Source organism: Lactuca saligna, chromosome 4 (genome assembly GCF_052625555.1).
Source record: "Lactuca saligna cultivar CGN05327 chromosome 4, ASM5262555v1, whole genome shotgun sequence".
Classification (NCBI taxonomy): Eukaryota; Viridiplantae; Streptophyta; class Magnoliopsida; order Asterales; family Asteraceae; genus Lactuca; species Lactuca saligna.
In genome coordinates this window covers 276,495,806-276,520,456 of record NC_136420.1, presented here as the reverse complement: position 1 = coordinate 276,520,456, position 24,651 = coordinate 276,495,806, and the positions used below count along the sequence as shown (strand labels likewise).

General features: G+C 32.9%; 2 protein-coding genes across 2 annotated transcripts; both read right to left on the bottom strand.

Annotated features, from left to right (window-relative positions):
• Positions 1 to 307: 307 nt before the first annotated feature.
• Positions 308 to 10,006, bottom strand: LOC145039158 (aspartic proteinase 36-like). Its single transcript, XM_078987266.1, has 10 exons — positions 9,780 to 10,006; positions 9,352 to 9,481; positions 8,955 to 9,202; positions 8,601 to 8,825; positions 1,626 to 1,788; positions 1,426 to 1,499; positions 1,218 to 1,308; positions 1,059 to 1,134; positions 845 to 916; positions 308 to 685 (listed from the first exon to the last, which is right to left on the bottom strand). The coding sequence occupies exons 1-10, from the start codon at positions 10,004 to 10,006 to the stop codon at positions 522 to 524; spliced, it is 1,470 nt and encodes a 489-aa protein (XP_078843392.1). The 3' UTR covers positions 308 to 521.
• Positions 10,007 to 11,766: 1,760 nt separating this feature from the next.
• LOC145040686 (uncharacterized) lies at positions 11,767 to 13,440 on the bottom strand. The gene has a single exon (XM_078988594.1). It carries the CDS (start codon positions 13,438 to 13,440, stop codon positions 11,767 to 11,769), a length of 1,674 nt encoding a protein of 557 aa, XP_078844720.1.
• Between the last annotated feature and the right edge of the window lie 11,211 nt (positions 13,441 to 24,651).

Sequence of the window (24,651 nt, the reverse complement as noted above, 5' to 3'; positions counted from 1 at the left end):
ATCAAAGTAAGGGTAAATCCGAACATTTTTTAAAACTTAAGGGTAAATCCGAATATTTTTTAAAATTTAAGGGTAAATCCGAATATTTTTTAAAACTCAAGGGCTTACTAACATTAGATAATTAGTAGGTTGCCTGCAAACCGGCTAAAAAAATATAAATAAAGAAATTAAACAAAACATGTGTTTACGGGATCTAAAACATATCTAAGAATAGAAACAACATTTTTAAAAATATTAAGGGTTTTTATGTCATTTTCTCCTAAAATAAATAAAGAGAAACATGTGAATAAACAATATAGGAAGATAGTTAAAATCAAGCTTTCGCACTAAACTTTTATTATTTATAAAAAAGCAAAAGGATGAATTAAAAACATCAAAGATTTAATATGCTAAAGGAGTTTGAAAGCTAAACTAATACCGACATAGAGGAATGTATAAAGACTTCTACTAAAATAAGGAAAGTTTCCATTTATGCCCTTTACTCTGAATTACTCTAACACGAGGATGTTGATAAGTAATAACTAAGCCAACCTCGGGTTAATAAAGGTGATCAACATGAAGAACAAAAAAGAAACTATAGCAATTCCAGTTGAGGTACGGACACGACTTGAATGAGAAATTTTAACGCCATGCACCATGTACACTTTCTTGGATTCATCATCTTTCACTTTGATGGTTGAAGAACCTAACAAATTTACGAATCATTAATTATAATGCATATAATTTATATTATCAATTTCATCAGGGATTTTAAAGGTTCATGCTAAAGAAAAAAACAACGTAAAATAGGTATGAATACATAGTTGAAAGAAGTAAAAGATATTAATGAGTGATCTATACTTACACTTATGCTCAATCCATCCAATGGTCTTCTTTTCTACATCGTAGGTTACCAGCTTATCAGTCAATACAACATCTACATAAAAAATTTATGTGTATCACCTTTTATATAATATATATTTATAGATCATAATAAAACATTTTATGACAAAAATTTAAAGGAAATATAATTAGTCAAGATACCGGAAGAAATATAAAAAATATGACTCATGGCTGACCTCCCAACAAAGTTATCTCTTTCCCATCCTCGGTTTGCAAATTGCTATCCTGGAAACCGATGCACCATTCTTGATCCTGATGGAATATTTCCATAAAAAAGTAATAAAATGCCTTAAGCAACCACCATGAAAATTTGAAGGATAAACCGGATTAATTACCTCAACTTCAAATAAATATTGATGGGGGTAAACTTTTAGAGATAACGAGTTCTGGAAGTTAAAAGCCACAACCGGAAAACCCTTCTCAACACTGCATAGTCACAGGAAAAATACAAAGATACAAATAAATGTTTGAATGTTAGAAAATTCAATCGTATACAGATTAGCTTCGACTATCTTTAATGTTGGATCCTTAACAAAAACTTACTTTCCAGAGTATTTATAGCATGTGAACTGCTGATCTACAATGTGGCTCTTTAAATTAGGTTGTGCAACATTGATCTAGGTAAAAATGACAACCATAAGAATCATATAGAGAAAATTTAAGGTGGAAGTTAATGTACCAATGGAACTACACATGACTAACACAAAGATTAATGCAAACATTGAAACGAAGATCCTATATACCTTGTTGATCAATTGCTTGTAAACGAAGTCAGGTAAATAAGCTAAGGTTGTACCACTGTCAATAATTGTTCCTTGATTTGTTCCAACACCAAACATATCTTTTGGAAGTTGTAAAACATCATTACCTACCTGAATTGCTTTTAATTCAACATTATAATGCCCCCTGTGATAAAAATAAACCATAAACAACATGTATTCATAGTCAGGATATGTTATCCAAGGTAAACCATCAATATAAACATGTGGAGCCCAAGATTGTCCCTCCAAAAAAGTCCTTATCGAGAGAGGGGCGACTCTAACATATATAAAAAGAAAAGCGATTGTGTCGCATCAATGTGGGATATACTATTAGTCATAGTTTTTTCACGAGCACTACCAAAGTCGTTAGAGTTAATTACCATCAATGGGTAAATTAGTAATTTCACTTGTGCTTAGTAAGGTGATTCTTTAAGTGGCATATTTCTTCTTTATGTACCTATACATATTTGGTAGTGTGTTCATAATCAATATATAAGGTAGGAAATTCAAAACCTCTCATTCTCTTGATTACAACATGGTGTTTGCTTTTTGATATGTTCTTCTGCATTATATTGATTCATTTCTCATTTTCCATTCAATTTTACGTCAATCTATTTAATTTTCATCTGAATTTGATTTCAGTAATGTTTTATTCTTGTAGAAATTCAAATCAGTCCAACATTGTTGATCCTTCAGGCCCTTTCTACCTTAGATAATCTAATAATTAATGCACGATTCTCATTTCTAACATTTTCACTAGAACTGGATTCTCAACTTGGAAATGATCAATGATAATTGCGCTATATGAAAAACAAACTTGATTTCATTGATAGAATCATATATAATCCACCAATTGATTCACCATTATATTTAAGTCGATACATAGCCAAAAAGAACATAAGTTAAATGATAAACAAACATCGGTAAAACTTGCGGAATATAACTTCTGAAAACATAAATAAAAAAATTCAACACGTTATTTAACATGGTTCCATCAAGGTGACTTATGACTACAGACGAATGAGAGAGAGATGATTTTATTAAAATTCAAAGATCAATGATAACCACTCATAAATGTTACATCTCACTTGAGCTTTCAAACAAAACTAATCTCATTTGCTTACTAATTATTTTATTGGAAGTGCTCTCAACTTCATAATGATTTCTCTCTTGAATTCTCTTTGCAATAAATAATGAAGGGGGTGTCTACATATTTATACGTAAGCATGGGAAATGCTAAATATGATGGGTTAGGACTATCCATAATTAGCATATGAAGGGGCCACCCTGATTATTAATCGATCATGGGACGCCATGTAACTACTTCTTGAATATCCAGTACCTATGAGTGTACCAAGCTACTTACGGGTGAATTACGCTCCAAGTGATCATCTTGATTCCAAGATGGTACATCATCATCCAAGGGGAGCATCTTGATTTCAATATGGCACATCATGATCGAATGGGAGCATCTTGATTCCAAAATGGTGTATCATGCTCTAAGGGGAGCATTTTGAAGCCAAAACTACACATCATGTTACAAGGGGAGAATCTTGTTTCCAAAATGGTGTATCATGATCCAATGGGAGCATATTGATTCCAAAATGGGGCATAATTTTCCAAGGGAGCATCCTGATTCCATGATGGTGCATCATGATCCAACGGGGAAAATCTTGATTCCAAAATGACACATGTGCTCTAAGCGGAATATCTTGATTCCAAGATGGTGCATCATTCTGCAAGTGCAACATCTTGATTCCAAGGTGGCGAATATTGAGGCCTTCAACGCGTCCACCATATAAGTTGACACTTTGGGCTTAACGTCATCTCTCAAAGACCACCTTTCTTCCTAAAGGAACACTTTAATCACTAGGAGCATACTTTTGTCATCAGCAGCACAATTTGATCAAGAAGAGCACACTTTGTTTCCCAAGAGCACACTTTACTCACTAAGAGCACATGTTGATCACAAAGAGAAACTTTGATCTCCAAGAGCACCTTTTCTAAAGTTTTCACACCCCACTAATCAGTTGGTTACAATATTATCTTTATCATAACATTGTTGAACGTATTCTTTTCCTTGAAACTGCTCATGAAATCTAGAATGAACTTAATCAACAATATGAAAATCATATGGGGCTCTCATGTAGCATATAAAAAAAAACAATTTTACTCTTTACTACAAGTATCTAATGACCTCTTCACTTAATTTATTAAGTTGAAAAGAATTAGGATGAAATTCGCATTATCCAAGTCATTTCTAATTGTACATGAATTGGTGTTGCATGTATTAAAAAATATTTTAATGATCAACATTTGATTCATTATGCTCCTAGCTTAACTGATACTTACAAAATCCTTAGAGGCCAAATTTTGATGATGAAATTATTAGCAAGTGTCACCAATATTTATTCTATTATCATATAAGATGAATGTTAAAGAGACATTAATATGTATTACATTGTTAATCATGGTGTAGTTTTTATTAATATTTCAAATGATTAAATAGCTAATTACATAAAGATGTCATTGGTATGCAGTCTTACTAAGAAATCATGTCATTGTGACTCACTAATTAAAGAAAGAAGAACCTACATATGATGATCTAATTGAAAACATTGAGACATCATCAAACATATTCCAAGAAAGGTGTCAATATTTTCTTCAACCCTATTTATCATTTATCATTAACATTAGAGCAACTGACCATATATGTTATAATCAACATCTTTTCTTGTGTGTGACCAAATTCATACAACTACACTCAATTTTGTTTCATAATTGTCGTAACTTGTTCATTTCATATTGTGGTTATGTTAAAATACATGTTTCAAGCATCTTTCATGATGCCTTATATGCTCATTATATCATGGTACAATCTTCTCTCTATCACTAAGCTCATGTCTCATTTACAAACATTTCTCTTATTCATCTATTAGAAATGTTCCATGTAGGACTCATCATTGAAGAATAGCTTAGCACTTGGTATCCTTGGAAAATGAATAAAATATTTGTATGTATTTGAGTATAATGATCTAAATAAAGTCTTTCAAATAGATTTTCTATATTTATTTTGTTTCCATCATCTCATGTATACACATATAGTTCAAAAATTATGTTGTGTTAAAAAATTTAACCATGTCCCTGTATATAAACACAAGCTGACATCTACTGGAACTTTGAGATATCATAATCATGATATTCATACATGATTAACTTATTCTCAATCCATACAATTATGTTTTTCATTTCCATATAATATTTATAGTTCAAAAAACCCTTTTGATCTTATTCACATTCATATTTGTGGACCACACAAATGTCTTATCGATGATGTTATAAATATTTTATAACCTTCGTTGATGACTTTACAAGACAAATACGGTTTCATATTTTGTGTCATAAGAGTTATGAATTTTCACTGATTCAAGCCTTTGTTTCACTCGTGAGAATACAATTTCATGGAAACATAAAAAAATAAAAACTAATAATGCTAAAGAGCTTGGTTAAAGTACCAATAGAGTTAATTTTAAACAAAAGAATGGTATAATTTACCAAGATCCACCTATTGCACCTCTAAACAAAAGCGTCTTGTTGAACTCACACCTATGCATATTTAGGAGGTTAGTAGACCTTGTTCTTTTAAGCCGATGTCGGTACAACTTATTGGAGAGAACATACTAAATATTTTGTTCATATAAAGAATAGAAACCATTCAATGTTATTGCAAATTGATATTTGTTTGAGGATCTATACATAAAAAAGTTGAATTGAGTTAATCCTTCCATGTTCTCATCCTTGGATATCCCTTCTAAACTACAAGACTTCCTCATTGACCAACTCGATTTAAAGGTTATGTATGCAACATCACTCTCTCATCTAATGACAACTACACATGTAATCATAACATAAAATTTATGTGTATTACTGGCCGTCGTAATCTATATAACTTCTATTCTATTATCAACTCTAAATGTTTTGTCATATGGAACCTAACCACTTTGAACCATCTTTTTATCGCCAAGTAAATTTATTGTCAAATGGAAAGTTGACATACATACTGAGCTCAATTACTTGAATACCAATGATACTTGGTACATCTTCAAACTCCCTAAAGGAAAGAAACCAATTGCATGTAAATATGTTTATAAAGTGAAGCATCATGCAAATGATCCGGTTATGCATTATAAAGCTCGTGTCATTGTTAAGGGATTTACAAAAGAGAAGGTATAGACTTTCATGAAACATTCTTTACATTGGAAAATTCACAATTATTGGCAACATTGTTACTTTTTCTGTAAAATAAGTGGGATACATACATATATATATATATATATATATATATATATATATATATATATATATATATATATATATATATATATATATATATATATATATATATATATCAATCGATGTTAATAACACTTTCTTGCATGCAGTTGGAGGTTTATATGTAACTTCCACCAATTCATAAGTCTCTTCTCTATCTCTTTTGTCAATATAATATTTACTTTATTGTATAAGACAAGCCTTTGGACAATGTTTAGGCCAATGTGTTTGCCGGCCTACAATTTGATGGTTATTCTCATTCGCCAAATGACCATTCTATTTTTCGTAAGAAAACACATTAAATAATCATTGTAACCATTTATTTGGTTGCTATCTTGGTTACTCATAATTATTGATGAAAGCAAAAGTCTTAAAACCTATTGAATAACCCATTTAAATTCAAAGATTTAGGTTTACTAGATTTATTTCTTGGTTACTCAATTAAAAAGCTTCTCTTAGCCTATAATATGATTGATTCCTCATGAGTTACAACTCCTCTTCTTTTTAAGTTAATTTCATCCCATTATAGATGATCCTCTCATAGATACTACCATTTATATACAAATAACTGACAAGCTTAACTTTTTATTGCACACTTAATTTTATCTTTCCTTCTTAATGCAATATTTAAGTCCGTTAAGACACCATCTCATCATTATAAAGCTGATGCATTACATATTCTTCAATATCTTAAAAGAACTTCTTTGTCTAGCAGCCTACTAGGGGTGTGGATGATTTCCCGTCTAATTGAGTTCAAATCTGGTAGTTGTTTTTTTCTCTTGATGCCATAGAGGTTCGTTTGTGGTGACTCCATGACATGATGCAGAACCTCATTTTCGCATAGGGATTAGGCATGATGCGTGTAAATTGGCCCGAAATCCCTCGTTAGAGGAAGACATTCTTTACATTTGTCATGTGGACTACCAATCTCATTGGAGGTAGTTACCACCATGCGAAAGTTAAATAATTTAAATTATGTTCGGTTTTAGGGATGATGATTTGGCCCTAGAAACCTAAACCGAACTGAAACCCGAACAAAACCGAATTAGGCCCAAATAAGCAATTCGATTTGGGTTTCAAATATTTATATTATGTTTATTCGGTTTTCGGAGTATTTGGTCTGGGTTACCCAAATAAGAGCTTATCCGGTTCTAAATACTCGATCTGAATAAACATTCCTCGTCCATTTTCTTTAATCGACACAAATCAAAATCACGATTCACACTTATGTCCTCTTCGTTAATAACAAAAAAGAAAAACCCTACGCTCGTTCTCATCATTTCAAAATCAACCAATCTTCTGAACTATTTCCAAACTTGAAATCTCTTATGTCGATCCTTCCTTTTTTTTTTCATAGTTTAAAAAACTAACATTTCCTATAGCTCTAAGGATTCACGAATTGATACTTTTTCTAGTCATGAAAAATTGGGCTTCAACTCAAAAAACTCAAGTAAGAAATCAATTATCATTATCTTAATCTACTATGTAACTACTATTCATTCAGTATGTTAATGTGTTATTTTAGTACTTGAATATTTTATGTTGATGTATAAAAGTACATTGTTATTTTATTATTCGGGTTATTCGAGTTATAGAATCCTAATACTGGTTAGTCAGTTTGATCGGTTATATTAGATCGTTAATCATCTTCTACATTTTATTTGGGTTATTCGAGTAATAACCGAATCAAACCGATTAATACTCGAACTGAACCGAACTCGTATTGGTTAATCGGTTCGATTTTCGGTTAATCCAATTACCCTTATTTTGTTTACGGGTTACTTAGGTTCGGGTCGAATCAGGTCGGTTTGGTCCTATTCCAACCCGATAAGATGAACGAGGCATGGACGCCAATTTAAGAGCTTCTCTTAGCCTATAATATGATTGATTCCTCATAAGTTACAACTCATCTTCCTTCTTAAGTTAATTTCTTCCTATTATAGATGATCCTCTCCTAGATGCTACCATTTATATACAAATGATTGACAAGCTTAACTTTTTATTGCACACTCAATTTCATCTTTCCTTTTTAATGCAATATTCAAGTCAGTTCAACAAGACTCCATTTCGTCGTTATAAAGTTGATGCATTACATATTCTTTAGTATCTTAAAACAACTTCTATGTGTAGCCGCCTACTAGGGGTGTGGATGGTTTCTCGTCTACTCAAGTTCTAATCAGGTTGTTGCTTTTTGCTCTTGACGCCATTGATATTCGTTTGCGGTGACTCCAGGATATGATGTAGAGTCTCATGTTCGCATAGGTATTAGGCATGATGCGTGTAAATTGGCCCGGACACCGTCGTTAAAGGAGGCCTTTCTTTACATTTGTCATGTGGACTACCAAAGTCGTTGGAGTTAGTTACCACCATGGGAAAGTTCAATAATTTAAATTATGTTCGGTTAGATAATTATGTTAGCAGCTTATTTTTGTTGTTGTACATATATGTATTTGGTAGCTTCTTCATAATCAATAGAGAACCTAGAAAATTCAAAATCTCTCCCTCTTTCTACCGGTTCTTTATTAACCAAATAAGATCGAAGAAATTAAGGGGAAAGCTAGCATAGTAAAGGCTTTAGAAGAATTTGAAATGAAAATTTGCTTCACCTTAAAGAGGACAACTTACCTTTGACTCATCATTGGTGTTGTCTTGACTTTCGGATGTACCACTTCTCCAGTGGTAAATATACCGCCTCCTTTAGAGCCATCCAGGCTATGTGAAAAAATCTTTTTAACCTTTTTTGCTGACGCAAGTTGTGATAGCATAGAAGAATCTGCCTGCCCAAACCCAAGCATTCCATCTAGTGGTAGTTCTGATAAACCCAACTCTCCAGATTGTTGAGATCCACACCTATCATGTATAATTGAACAAATGGCGATCAGTAATTAAGATCATATTCTAACAAACATAATTAAACTACATAGTTTAATCTTCAAACTTCATGGAAACACAAACTACATATGCGAAGTGTACACTTGCCCGAATGCTATACTCCCATTCATAGTTGTGGTTTGAAGGTCTCCAGAAACTCGGTCTAGCTGTACAATATCTCTAACAAAATATCCTGTCGCTGCGCTTCCATCACCATAATTAACAGAATAAGAACAATGGCTTCCGACCTTACAGTTACTAGTGGCACCCTTCAGTATGGAACTGCAAATTCCTTGATCACAAGTAACAATTTTTGCAGTTGTGGAAGCCTTCGGATCATACAACGGAAGTGATGCCTGGGAATAGAAATGGTAAAAATTGTTACTTCTGAAAAAAACAAAACAAAGATCAAAAGTAAAAACCGAATGTAACCTAACTAAACTCATGTTTCAAAGTCATTGGAATTAAAAGTTAATAAACGCTCCAAGTAAGAGAAGGAACATACTCCATTTTTACTTTTCCTAGGACATTTTTTACATCCATCACCATTTACCCATAAAAGGTCACTCCCTGTATCAATCTGCACCTGATAATCCTTTCCTGGAGTCCCTATCCGTATCTTAGAAAAATAAAGGCTACATAAGCACACAAACAAACAATATTAAACTTTCATGCCATGTATGCTATAAATATATATAAACACATTTCTCACTCTCTCTATATATATGTCTATGTCTATGTCACACACACACACACACACACACACATATATATATATATATATATATATATATATATATATATATATATATATATATATATATATATATATCCCACCCGCCCCTACCCTTATTCTCTTGATCGTATTCCTTAATATATAAGGGCTACAAACACATTCATCTTCCGTAGGTGAGGATGCAGAATAGAACTAACCCTGCTGAGGTGGGGTTACTATCGCCACCTATGGGGAGGTGGACGGCTGAGAGAATCCTCCGATGACGTTCGGAATCATGAGCTTTGAATTCAGTCAAAAGCTTTTTGTTGCCAGAAAACTTATGCTGAACCTGAAAGACGACATTGGCTGATCCCAGCAAACACATATGAAAGAGAACAACGAACCCAATAACCAAAACAGTAAATTCTCCTTTATTCAATTCCATTTCCTACTAATGGAAATGTTTATTTGTTTCAAATGAGTGTCTTGTGGCTTAAATAGATGAACAAGTATATGGCAATGTTTTTTAAATGATATTTGCTTGGAGGGAAGCAGACTTTTTGGATTAAACCCACCTCGGTTTAGCCGCTAATAAAGAATCAAAGCAAAATTAGAGGCAGTTCTGACAACAAACATATAAGTTATTATCGTTATGCGTGTTCTCGATACTTGATACTGACCGATTCCTCATCCTACTAGTGCTGGTAGTTTATATTTGGCAAATTCTATACATTACCCTCTCTACCTTTAGGATTCTATTTAATATATACAATATTTAATTCATTTATAGATTATAATAGGGTAATTTATATCATTTCCTTTGATACCTATTGTATTTAGATGACTATTTTACCCTTCATAATTTTTTTCATTTTTTTTATTTATTTAACAGTTTTAAATTTAAAAAATAAAAAATAAATCAAATATCCCTTCTCGTGTTTCATTAACCCCTCTATACAACAAGATTCTTCACAATTTACCCATCACCACCTGTCACCTCCTAGACCTCCGACACCACCACTTGTCATCCTCATATCCTCCGGCACCACCACCTATCACTGCCATCTCTTCTTGCACCACCATCTATCACCTCAAATACATCTTCCAACGAAAACATAATATGAAAATTTTCAACTTGTCGAAAATCAATATGAACACAGGTGAAGAGGGAGATCGACCTAAGTGTTGTCAATCTCGAAACCCTAGCCAATGGAGATCAATGGTTGTAGACAAATGAATGAGACCGACGGCTTCATGTGTCAGCTTGAAATCCTAAGAGGCGGCGCTGATTAGGGGTGAGCATAATAACCAAAAAACCGAACCAAAACCAAATTAACCGATAAAACCAAACCATATTAACACGACCATTTTAAAACCCATGGTTTGGTTTGTGTTTTTTCCTAACTGATAACTAACGGTTCAATTATGAATTTATAGATTAACCGAACCGTTATTAACCGAACCGATAACTTTATATTTAAATATATATAATTATATAACATATATAAAATAATATAGCTCAACTTATTCAAGTGAAACTAATTTTTTTTTAATATCACTAATGATAACTTATCAGTAGACATGATTGACGAATTAAACTATCTACAGTTTCACACACACCAACACATGCAATTCGCAATCACACACATGGATACATGCAATTAGCAATCATGTGTTGTGCTAAGACAATTGATTAATTTAGTAATTCTTAATTCTATAGTTTGTAAACATTTAGCAGAGTTAATCGGAGGTCACATTCAAATTAAAAAGTTATATGTTTTATTTTATTACTAGCCGTTTACCCGCGCTAAGCGCCGGGCGGCAAATAGTTTCTTTCGGAAGATAGTTTTAATAGTTTCCTTTAGACGTGAGTTATTCATTGCGGCCATTTAGTAGACTATTATGTGTCGAATAGTTCATTTCAACATATAGTTTCTTGCTAGGTGTATAGTCATACAATACGATAAAAGTTAAGTCTACATCTCAAATAATTCATCTGATAGTTCATACTTGATTTTAACAATATATAAATAACAACAATCTGCAACCATATAGTTTTGTACATTTATAACATGTCCAATATATAACCTACACCAATCTGTAATCATGTTGCTTCATCTGCTAGCCCTGCATTAAACATCAAATAAGCATCTAAGATACATATTTGAAGAAATTGTATAATAATAAGTTGTTGATTGTACCTTGTTAATCACATAACACTTCTTTGTACACAACGTTTGATGTGTAGATTCCATCATTATGAAACGTTTTTTCTGGCTTTACTAATACCTTGGTATTGACATGTGATATTCCTCTGGACAACGCCACATAAAACTGGCCATGTGAGAATACCGATTCTGGTAGATAAACACCTACATTTGGAATTGTTTGTCCTTGAGCTTTATTGATTGTCATAGAGAAACTAAGCTGAATTGGAAACTGCTTTCTTTTAAGTTTGAATGGGAACATCTCATCGTCAGACGGACATAGAGGAATTCTTGGTAAAAACACTCTTTTTCCAGCATGTTGGCCAACCGCTATCTCTGCATCAATGACATTTTGTTGGAAAGCTCGACATATCAATCTGGTGCCATTACACAACCCATTTGAAGGATCGATATTTCGGAAAAGTATTACAGGGCACCCAGTTTTTAACCGAAGATAATGAGGGGGTACACCACTAACATTTAGCGAGTTCAAATACTCCATCGGATATAAGTTATTTTTGTCATCTTCCGCTTCATCAAAACTATAGTAAACTTTTTGCTCGCCAGAAAATCGTTCGATCAACTTATTATTAATCTCATCAACACTTTCATTTTTAGTTGACAGTATCGCCCTCGAAATGATAAATTTTGAGTCGGCGCCGTTGGATTCCAAAGAAGGAAATATTGCATCAATCAGAGCATCCACTGATTTAGTTTTATCAGTGTACCGAATGGACATGTTATCAGGTATACGAATATAGGACTCGTCCAATGTTTCCTTCTTTCCATCACCGACTCGTAATAAAAAATCAGAAAACCATGGGTCATTTACAGCTCTCATGTTGATACTTAATCGAAGCCTTTTAACTGAAGCCCATAGAGGTGACATTCGTAAGCTAGAGTCGACAATTTGTGCTCGAGTGCCACATCTCACGACCGGTAACACTTGTCTAAAGTCACCTCCCATAACCATTATCTTTCCACCGAAAGGGAGCTTCTCATCTGTGATGTCTTGCATTGTGCGATCAACTGCTTCTACTGCCTGCCTCTTAGCCATTGCTGCTTCATCCCATATGATTACCTTTGCCTCGCGAAGTATCTGAGCCTTCCCACTTTGTTTAGTGATCTTGCACATCGAGTTATTATCAAGATTGAGCGGAATTCCAAATCGTGAATGAGCTGTTCTCCCTCCTGGCATGTTGTTAGCCGCAACACCTGACGTAGCAGTTGCAAGTGCAATAAGACCACGAGCACGAATATTAGCCAACAAAGCTTTGTACAAAAATGTCTTTCCAGTTCCACCGGGACCATCTATGAAGAAGACACCCGGAATATTTTGATCCACATGCCTCATTATCTCATCATATGCAAACTTCTGGTCTGGATTGAGAGAGTCTCGCGCATGTAAGTCTTCATATTCCACATTTATAGAGTATTCTTCTTGCACCTCACGATAGCCTCTTGATTGTAAATCGATGTGTGCACTGACCTTTGGAAGGTCGTAATCACTAAGCTTTTTACTCATAGATTCTAGGAAGACTCTAATGTCGATGAGGACCATATTTTGCACTCGCTCGGCGCATCCATATTGTTTCCTGTAATCTTCAGAAAGAGAATCATAGTGGTCGTCCCATAACTTGCGAACATTTCCTGGTTCACAAAAAATCAGCATCGTCGCAAATAACCTTCTAAGTGCGCTGGGAAATTGAAATAAGGAAGCCTCTTCAAGACACTATGATAAATTATCATCCGTCTCTATTAAACCTCTTTCAAGAGCTGCTTTTCGAAATGTAGGGTGTAATACACCATTTGCTGTGTATAAATCTTCAAAGCAGGTAGGCCCCATGATATGACATAAAAGCAGGCGTAGGTAGTATCTCTCTCCTTCAGCTGGATTAGCATAAACAAGTCGACCAACCATTGATTTATGTTCCCGGATCCTCCAACAATGGTTGCTCCGATTCCATGTAAAATGTTTGGGAAAATCCTTATACAAATATTCTCTCGCTTTGGAATCTTCTTTATTCTTCTTGAAAAATGCCGTCAACATTGAATCTTTTTCTTTCTCTCTATCAACAATGTCTTCCATTCTGTCAACGTCTTTAAACCTAACCAACTGTTGATTCGGGAGATGTATTTGCAACGCCATCACACAAGGGTGGATTTTTGATAGAGGAAAGCTAAAAACTCGCCATAATGCCTCGGGAGGGGACACATAACGTGCGTCTTGAAACTTTTTTATCTCATTAATAACAACATTTTCTTGGTCTTTATCAATATGGATAACTTGTTTGTCATGGCCCTTATAAACATATTTGAAGAGGTACTTCACAGACTTTATACTCGAACAAACCTCAACGTTGATATGACAATTAAACATCATTAACAACTTCGGGTTGTATGGAGCCACCCATCTGTTATCCAATGATGTATTTCTTACAGTAACCTCAATTCCATTATTTCTCCTTCTATATAATGGATATGAGTCCTCTCCTTGTGATGTCTTTTCATTGAATTGCCTAGGATATCTGAAACGACATATTTTTGGCACACCCTGCATACACGGACTTTTTTCTCGTAAGCTACCACAGGGACCGTGCATCATGTGACTTTTGACAAGATCATGCATTTCAGGAAACCTTATTGGGTCGGGAATTTCGGCACACACAAGTTTGTCATAATCGTCTGGATTATTCATCTTATATCCAGGGGTCATTATTAAGAGGAAATGTGCATGTGGCAATCCACGCTTTTGAAACTCTATCACATACACATATGACCCCACCACACCGATTTTATGTCTCTGCAATAATTGTACCTTGAGATCCTCTAACTTAGCATGAAAAACTCTTGCAACAAGGTCCGGTCGATCTTGAGCTGACTGTCCAGGCAATAACTCATCATCGATTTCTTTCCATTTTGGGTTGCAAGTCATTGTAAGAAATATATCAGGCCTCCCATCATCTTGAACTAAAGCCATGGCATCCAGAAATCTTCGGCGCATGTCACGTGGACCTCCAATGAAACTTGCAGGTAACACAACTCTCTGTCCAACCCTACTTGGTTGAGCCTCACCGGCATTAAAACAATCAACAATGCCCTGGTATAAATCAGCTCTAATTTTGGTTTGGTTCTTTTCAACAAAAACCAAACGTGTAGTCTCAATCTTTATATAGGTATCTACTTCAAACTGCTGGAACAATCTCCCTCCCATCAAAATCACATTATCATTCGACCGTATCTGGAACTTGTAACAATAGTACTCCCGCATACTTACAGTGTTTCTGCCTTTTTTTGAAGTAGATCCTGTGATATCATAATTTATGTGAAAAATATAAATTTAATATCCAAATATTTAAGGTAATACGTGTTACATGTTTTAAATATGTAAAAGAATGTTAAAGGCGTACCTTCTGAACCTTCATCATTGTCTTCATTGTCACTAATAATTTCATCCATGGCCACCCCATATCTTGGTATTTTAGGATGCCATCCAGACTCACCATTAGGAAAGAATAAAGGATACGACAAAGGATCATAACAACCAAAGTGAGGTTGAATTTCAGTACTATAGTTAGACCTCCCGTAGACAATAATACTTCTTTTATATGCAGTGATGTTGTCATTTCCTTCAACCCAAATACCAGCAACCTATGCAAAGGTGTAGTTCAATATGGTGATTAATATGATATGTATAACAATAAATATGAGACATTTAATTTTAAAATGAATAAAGTTAAATGTTACTATTCACACCTCAGATGTGGTAGGCTTATTGTACACCCTTTGGTCAAGCTCCACCGATGCATTCAAAGTCACTCTATAATTATCAAGCGGTCCTAGATCAGAAAGTTGTTTAAATGTTCTAACGTACGGATTCGAAGCTAGAATACGTGTTAGTTTTTGGATGATTCTTCTATCAACATTCTTCCAGGAGGATCTTTGTGATATTTCAGCTTCACCGTCATAAAAATACAACTGTAAATACCTCGATTTACCATCCCTTGAAATTAGCTGATCGATATTATGATAGAGTGTTCCGTGCGCACAAAAAGTGTAAACTCCAGAATTCATATTGGCCAATTCTTTATCCACATTTACACCTAGTGATGCGAAAGAAAAGTTTGAGTTATACGCCCTTATATTGTACCTGAAGCTTTCTTCTAGCTGCTCTTGCCTTGTGAAGAGTTGGTGCAACTCTGTGGGAATAGGGGAGTGTGCCAGTTTTGTCTTCCCACTCATGCAACAAAAGGTAGGGAATTCATATTGTAGTCGCTTTGCTCCACAATAAACACAAGGGTTTTGAGCCTTTAATATACGATGTTCCATACGGATATTTTCATAAACAAAATCATACGGATCGTCCTGAAAGGCGTATACTCTTCTTTTTGTCATCATAGTTCGTTCCTTTCTTCGTTGATAATATTCTTTATTATAAGTACTCGTCCTCTGAGCAACACTTATAACACTCACAGAGGAATCTTCGTTGATATTTGTTTCGTTTGTCTCCATTATAGTGCAACTTGTGAGTGTTGTAGGTTGACTACATCCTTCACTGTTAGCTATTCTTCTCTTTTTGTTTTTCTCCTTTTTTCGTGCATAATAGTTTCTATTGTATCTTTTTCGATTTTCTACAAACATATTATTTGGATAAATAGTTATATATTATAAATGCAAATATATACTCATATAAACGACATACCTTTTTCTATATCTATCGGGTTTTGGGAATCATCACAGTTTTCGTTTCCCTTATCTACAGTCCCCATTGAACACTATAATGGAAATGTTAAGAATAAGCACATATTATATCATCAAGAATGTAACATTTTGTAATGTAGACCATGTGATTTAGTAGTCATGTATGTGTGTGTTTCAAAAAGCAACACAACCCTTAATAAATAAACAAATATACTAAAAACTTGTAATCCAAAAACACAATAGAAGAAAGTTATACATAATTAAAAGAAAATTTCCATAGATATCCAAAAATTATTATTTATGAATTCATAAGTCAACACAAGAAAAATAAACCATACATTAAAAAATTCACCATAATATGTCTAACATTAATGTAGATCAACAATAAAAGCAACGCACTCGTAAAAGTTGTCAAAACTTCAAAAAAAAAACACCACCAAATGTCTCACACGGAATTAAAAATTCTTCTAGGCATATTTATGATGTTAAATGCTTCCGGCATCCGCGGTTGGAACTCTACGTTGCTTAGTTTGGTTGATATCAATAACAATTTATATTAGTACAAACTTATCATATATCAGATCTAAACATTAACAACTGTACACATGCTCATTAATTCAACAAGAGATTCTCACGTTACACTAATTTTTTGTTGAAAAACTAATCAAATTTGATTTAAACATTAATTTATTTTTTGTTTTTTAAATACCAACACAACCCTTAATAAATAACCAAATATACTAAAAACTTGTAATTCAAAAACACAATAGGAGAAACTAATATATAGTTAAAACAATTATCCATTAATATCCAAAAATTATTATTTATCAAGTCATAAAGCAACATAAGAAAAATAAACCGTACATGAAAAAATTCACCACAATATGTCTAACATTAATGTAGATCAACTCTAAAAGAAAACGCACTCGTAAAAATTCTCAAAACTTCAAAAAAAAAACACCACTAAATGTGTCACACGGAATCAAAAATTCTTCTAGGCATATTCATGATGTTAAATGCTTCCGGCATCCTCGGCTGGAACTCTACGTCGGTTAATTCGGTTGATATCAAAATGTTCACTGAAAATAATATAAAAACTATTAAAACGGATTGATTTAGTTATTTTAATATCACTACAAGTATATAATTTTCTAAAAACAACTTACTTGTATCCAAATGAACAAATTTTACCCGAGAAACAAATATTATATAGTTTCTCTTTATTGCATAGCAAGTCCTCACAATCTGATGGCGTGTTCGTGCGGTTACATATAGCTTCAACTTTATTATACTCTCCCTATTTATAATCAAATATTTCCAAAGTCATCTAAATTTGTTTTAGTGTAATAATAATAATAATAATAATAATAATAATAATAATAATAATAATAATAATCACTTACGGGCCATCTTGGAGATATAAAGTGAACGAAGTTAACGGCATTAAACCAAAGTAACGGAAATATTTTCGCTTGCCTTTGATGATTTTTCCAACAATATCTAAAAAACAACGATTATTAAAAGGATAAGTTATTATTTTAAAAAATTTAGGATGTTAAAAATATATATATAAAAGTTATTAAATTTACCAATCATCATTTTTCTCTCTGTCCGATCCTCTATTAAACTTTTAATCGAGGGAACCAATGGAAAAACCGGAAACCATGATATGATAGAATCGGCCAAACGATTAAACCGCGTGTTATTGCTGATCCTAATCATCAGATCACCACGTAATAAGCTGTATTTTTGATACCTCGCATACTCAGCATAGGTTGGTTCGATTTGGAAATGGTTTAAAGAGAACACACCACCCAATAGATTCCCTCCATAAACAAAACGCATCATTTGTTGTGGAACAACTGCTACCAATTTTTCTCTCTAATAGAAAATGTAATATTTTTATAAACAAAATACTTATGATAAATTATGAAAATGAATATAAGATATAAATAGTTTTTTAAACATACATTTTGATCAATGAGGATAATGAAGAGTTTGTTTGCTTTTACGTCTCTCCAAATGAAATTCACACGAACGAGTGTCAAAATATACCACAAATGGAAGTTCAGTAGCAATGAAAATGCATCAACATAAATGTGACCGTTCATGATTCTACAAAACAAAAGTCAGATATGATTGATTAAAATTGTCAAAATTGAATTTAAATCTTACTTTTTGTTGAAATGGTTAAAATTCTTTAACAATACAATGACTCTTCTACAAACTAACTAAACGATTACAATTGACAATTGAGATTCCATTTTAGCTGACGGTCGTGGATAGGATTTGACAATTTGTTACAAATGGATAAGTATTAATTCTTAAAATAATTTATTCCATCTAAAATTACCATCTAACCCTTTAGCTGAAAATATTGAACCTAATCTAATCTAAGGTAATGAAACTTTGGGTTTTATACTTAAACTTTGAACCAACGATTTTAAACGATGAAACATCAATACTAAATTTGGTGTTTAATAAAGTCTTTCGTCACCAAATTTAATGTGACATTATTCATAACACCATTTCTACATAAAAAAAATTATGTTGATGTAGAAATGATTTACATCATTATTTATATAAAAAATTATATCGATTTAAATGCCAAATGTATAATAACATAGGTATTGTAAATTTGAAATATCCAAGCAATAAGACTTTTTATTACATTAGTTATCAGAAGTCAAGTTGATGACAAACTTTATCAATTTATATCTTATTTGACCATTTTCATGAAAAAGTTTATCAAAACAGCACTTATTTGACCATTTTCATGACAAAGTTTAGGGAAAGGAATATTCAAAAGTAGAAAACCCTAAGTTGCCTATATCCCCAATGCCTAAAAAATTACTAAACGGACATCATTTCTGGATTATTATGGTTTTTTTCATATTTCCAATCTATGTTTTTTTAGTTACACTTTGCAGCATTTGCAGCATTTGGAACCGGATTTTTTTTTCACATCCTATATTTTTGTTGAACCAAGGGCAAATCGGTAAATTCATAAACTGTGGATATATCATATCATATATGTAATATTTGTGATATATGTGATATTTATAAGTATATAGACCATAGTTATATGAGTAAACAAAAAAGGGTATATTCTCTTTAAGTATATACTAAAATTAATTGGCAAAAATAAAAATGCACATACAAAAAAAATGATGAAGTCTCTACTATTACAATCATAAAAACACGAAGACACATTCACTCAAACTCAAAAAAACTGTTTTTTTGTGTATGTTAAGATATTGGTTTGATGGTCGCAACATTTTGCTAAACATTAATTTCTTAGTTTTTCTCATGTTAAGAAAACCATGTTCTCTTTCAAGAAGAAAAAACAGAAAACTTTGTTAAAGTCCCTGCCATTTAAGACCGCAAACACAGTCACTCAAATAGACATACACACAAGGTCAAAACATATACATATACAACCATACATATATACAATGTAACAAACACGTACATACACACCAAATCTACATATTATATAAGTGTATTACATGACACAGATGAAGTTTATCACTTCAAATAGAAGAAATAAAATATTATAGACATACTTGAAGTTATAACAGATAGAAAGAAGTAAAGTTTACCTGAATTCGTGTGTCACGGAATGCAATGCAATGCTGCAGTCTTCCCGATTCCAAATGAATGATTCAATCGTCTCAAACCCTAACTGTCGAATTGTGCTCTGAGAGTTAGAAATGAAGAACATATATTAAATTTATAGTTGGAATAAGGTATTATAGAATAGAAAATGATGTATTTTTGGATATTAATAATCATTCCAAAATAATCAAATTAAATTCTTACCATGAATACTATCGTTGACAAATATAATTAAAAATTTAAAAATGAATATAATAACTGTCAAAATCCATACCAAAAATATTTAAAATCATACAAAACTTAACAAATATGCTCAAAAATTTAAAAATTAAAAGAAATAGTTTAAATCATACCATAAATACTAAATGTCAAAAATCATACCGAAAATATTTTAAATTATACCATAAATACTAACTGTCAAGAATCATACCGAAAATATTTTAAATTATACCATAAATACTAACTGTCAAGAATCATATCAAAATTAATCATATTATCATCATATTTTAATTAAAATAATATCATACTAAAAATAAAATATACATTAGAAGCTAAAAATACTGTAAATGTTAGTCAAAGTAAATGTAATGTAAGTTGAAAACAAAGTAAATAAGAAAATTTGACAGTATTCTGCAACCAATACAGTTATTTATTTATTTATTTTTAAAATATTTTAAATAGAAATAATAATGCTATTACCTTATAATAGAAAAAAGATAGTAGTACCCTACTTCTTCCAGCAGCAAATGTGGCTCTAGTTTCCTCATTTTTTTGAATCTTGGTTGTTGGCAAAGTAGGAGGTACCCTTCTAGACAATAGGGTGAATGATAATATTTTCATTTTTTACCTTTTCAACCCAGGAATCTTTATACTCCACAATAAAGGGATTCCGCATTTTCGATATAAGCTCCATCTATAAATAGACATTGTAGATTAGTTTGGACATTTTGAAAGTAAAAGACTTTTCTAAGTCATTTACTAAATCTTGAGGTTTAGATAGCCATCTTAAAATCATAAGCACATGAGGGAATAGAGTGACAATACCTTAATATACATAATTACATGGAATAGAAGAAAATAATCAATATGTGTAAATGAAAATGCAATTAAGCATCATGGAATAGAGTGACAATAAACATACAAATATATAATGGAGCAAATGTGCAGACATCTAAACAAACAAATTACAAAACTTAGTAAATTTAGTTTCATCCTTACTTTTTTCTTTCATGTTTATGGCGTACAAGAAGGGCAGCACCAAATGCTCCCTTTCCAATTTGCTCAAGCACTTCGTATTGATCCATGTACCTAACAATGCATTACACTCTATCATATATCAAGATTCAGACTTGATCACAACATTGACAAATGAAAAAGAAAGAAAAAAACAATCATTACCGTTAATAGAATTCCAATACAATTCCAATTCAGATTTAAGAAGATTAAACTAACCCAGTGATATTTTTCTTCATTTACAGGCTTAATCAAGTTTTTCCAGTCAGGGAAGAATTTTTTCTTTCAGTTGGTTGTTCAGATATTGATACTTCTTCCATCTCCTTGAGCTGAATTGATGAAAGAAGAAGAACCATGAATATGTAAAAAGAATAATAATATGAAAATCCACAAAGAAATGTAACTGTATCACAGACTGTGGCTAGAGTTAGTTCATTTTCATCATCACCTCCAGTTACAAAGAAGTGCAACTCTTGTATAAATCTATACACCACAACATTGTTCTTAAACATTGCTATCTCAGCTGCAGATACACATATGAAGAAAAAGATAAAAACATACAAATTAGAAACCAAACCTTCAGTCCTAACATTGGTCTTCTGAGTTTTAGTAAATATAAGATTTTCAAATGATTTGAAGCTAGTCCCAAATTAACTCCAGTTTCCTGAAACAACATAAAAATGCAACCGCATATTAGCTGGAACGAAGCTACCACTAAAATAAGTTGGGACAAAAAGGAGGTTAATCTAGCAGCTCAACCATCAACATTCCAATTCCATTCGAACATGTCTAGTTTAATGTGATCCGCCACCTTGCATTTTTTTTAATTCTCTCCAGTTTATATAGATCTGGGAATCTTAGTTTTAAAGACTCACCATTGATCCACTCATCCAACCAAAAAAGAGTGTTTTTACCATGAAGCTGTTCTAAAGAACCAACTTGAAAACCAAGCAACCCCATATGCTTTAAACTACTAATCGAACGTGGAAGAAATATTGGATTCTTTTCTGCAACCAAAAACTGTGAGATGAAAGTTAGATTTTAACTTACCCAATAAACATACCCTATTGTGCAAACTTCAGTTGAGGAGAGCATAAAAAATTTGTATTATCATAAATATGTTGAAGATGGGTTTGAGGGTACCTGTGGTCGCTGAGGGAGGTTACGAAGGTGGTGGTAGGCAGTGGAATCAAGCTTTAAAGGTGGTGGTAGGCAGCAGAATCAACTGTTGAAAGGTCCGTTTTACTGAGACTTGATTTGTCGTCTTCAGCGGCTTCTCAAGATGATTGACGCAAATCTTTAGGGTTTTTCAGGATCGAAGATGTTGAGATCTGATTCGTCGTCAACAGCGGCGTCCTCCTCCCCTCTGCATTCGGAATCTTTGATAGCTGAGACTTGAGAGTGTGTTAGGGTGAAAATCGAAGGCGGACAAAGGGGCATCTTTGGTGGTGTCGATGTGTATAGGTTAGATGGCAGATCTTTAGGGTTTTGATGAAGATGGGTTTGAGGGTACATGTGGTCGCTGAGGGAGGTTACGAAGGTGGTGGTAGGCAGTAGAATCAAGCTTTAAAGGTGGTGGTAGGCAGCAGAATCAACTGTTGAAAGGTCCGTTTTACTGAGACTCGATTTGTCGTCTTCAACGGCTTCTCGAGATGATTGACGCAAATCTTTAGTGTTTTTCAGGATCGAAGATGTTGAGATCTGATTCATAAACAAACATTAACCTTTTTTCTATCAAAATTTAGTTAAAGTAGTTTTTTGTGTAACTGAATCATAAAAGGAATGGAATGCTTCAAATAAACAAATGTTAACCTTTTTTCTTTCATGGGCACTCATAATTACACTTGGAGCTATTGCTTTAGGAGCACTTATTAGAACTCGGTACGTGTTCTTTACTTGTCCAAGTTCAACAAGCACTTCATCTGTGTAAGGCTTCAACCACTCAACAATTTACTGGAAGAGCATAACAATTTACCACACGATTCGGTGAAAATATATAAAAATTAATGAATAATGGTAAGAAGGGTATAAATGGAAAATGTGAAAAGTAATCTACCCTTCTTTTTGGCCAAAGCCTGAACCAGGGACATCAGAAATGCCAGTGGGACAGTAATAGATCTGCTTTCCATTTTGCTGTGCAAACAGGGCAAATGTGATTCCCATGTTTCACTGCAATCGGACAAGATCAAAAATTAAGAAAAAAAGGCATAAAACGGAATTAAACGAGGCATACAAAATTGCTAACAGTATCCTGACCCTGAGTAAATACAAAGTCGAAAACCCCTAAAAAAAATGCATTCGTTTTAAGGTTGTTTACCATAGCTCATAGGAATTAAAGTTTTAGATTATTTTTTTTCTCAAAAACATAAAGCAACTTCAAGACTCTGGTCATAATCATGTTGGCATGAATAACTTAACAAAAAGCAAACAGCCACAAAATCCATAAGATTGTAAGATTATCCGTTTTAGATCCATTTTGCATGTGCAACTACCCGTCAATCTTCAAAATAATTTAATATTAACCCAAAAATGACATGTCCTTTTGCACTAATTGATGTTACAAAAAGCAAAATCCAACTGTACGATAACAGCAGTTAACGATTAACAGAGCCCATACGAACAGATTTTTCTAACGTATAATAACAACAGGAAAAGAAAATCAAGCCAAATGATGTGAAGGAGTATTATATAGTATAAGAAAACAATGGGAATAAAAAATTGAATTGATAGAAATGAAATACCCTAGCATAGGTAGTGTTGAATCCAGCCAAATCGAGCGCCTCATGGAGAAGAAATACCCTCATTTGTTTCAGACATTTTGCACGTATTTACAGAAAAAGCTGCCAATAACAAAAGAGTGGGATAAATTATTTGTTAGTAATTCTTCTTCCATAATTAGAGAAAAGAAAAAAAAATGGAAATTGAATTACCTTTGAGATCAAAGGGGTTTTTCTTGGTAGTAATCCACCGTATTTTTTCTTGATTACTGTTGTCTGCTTCCTGTTTAAAGGTCATATGAAGATAGAGTAAAGACTTTTAACTAAATGCCTTGAATAGCCTTTAACTTATGACAGAATACAAAGATCTTAAGATAGAAATGTACAAATATGAAAATAGGTAAAGTGTGCATACCAGGATAACACACGCCTGTAATTCTTGATGTACCCTATCAATTTATCATCATAATCAAACCCAGGGTTCCATACCAATGAACCATAGCCAAACACCCAGAAAACCATTATTGAACTCCTCACAAATAACTAAAGTTGTTTCATTACCTTAAGTTTTTTATGCTAAATTGTCATGAATATGAGGCACAAACCAACCTATG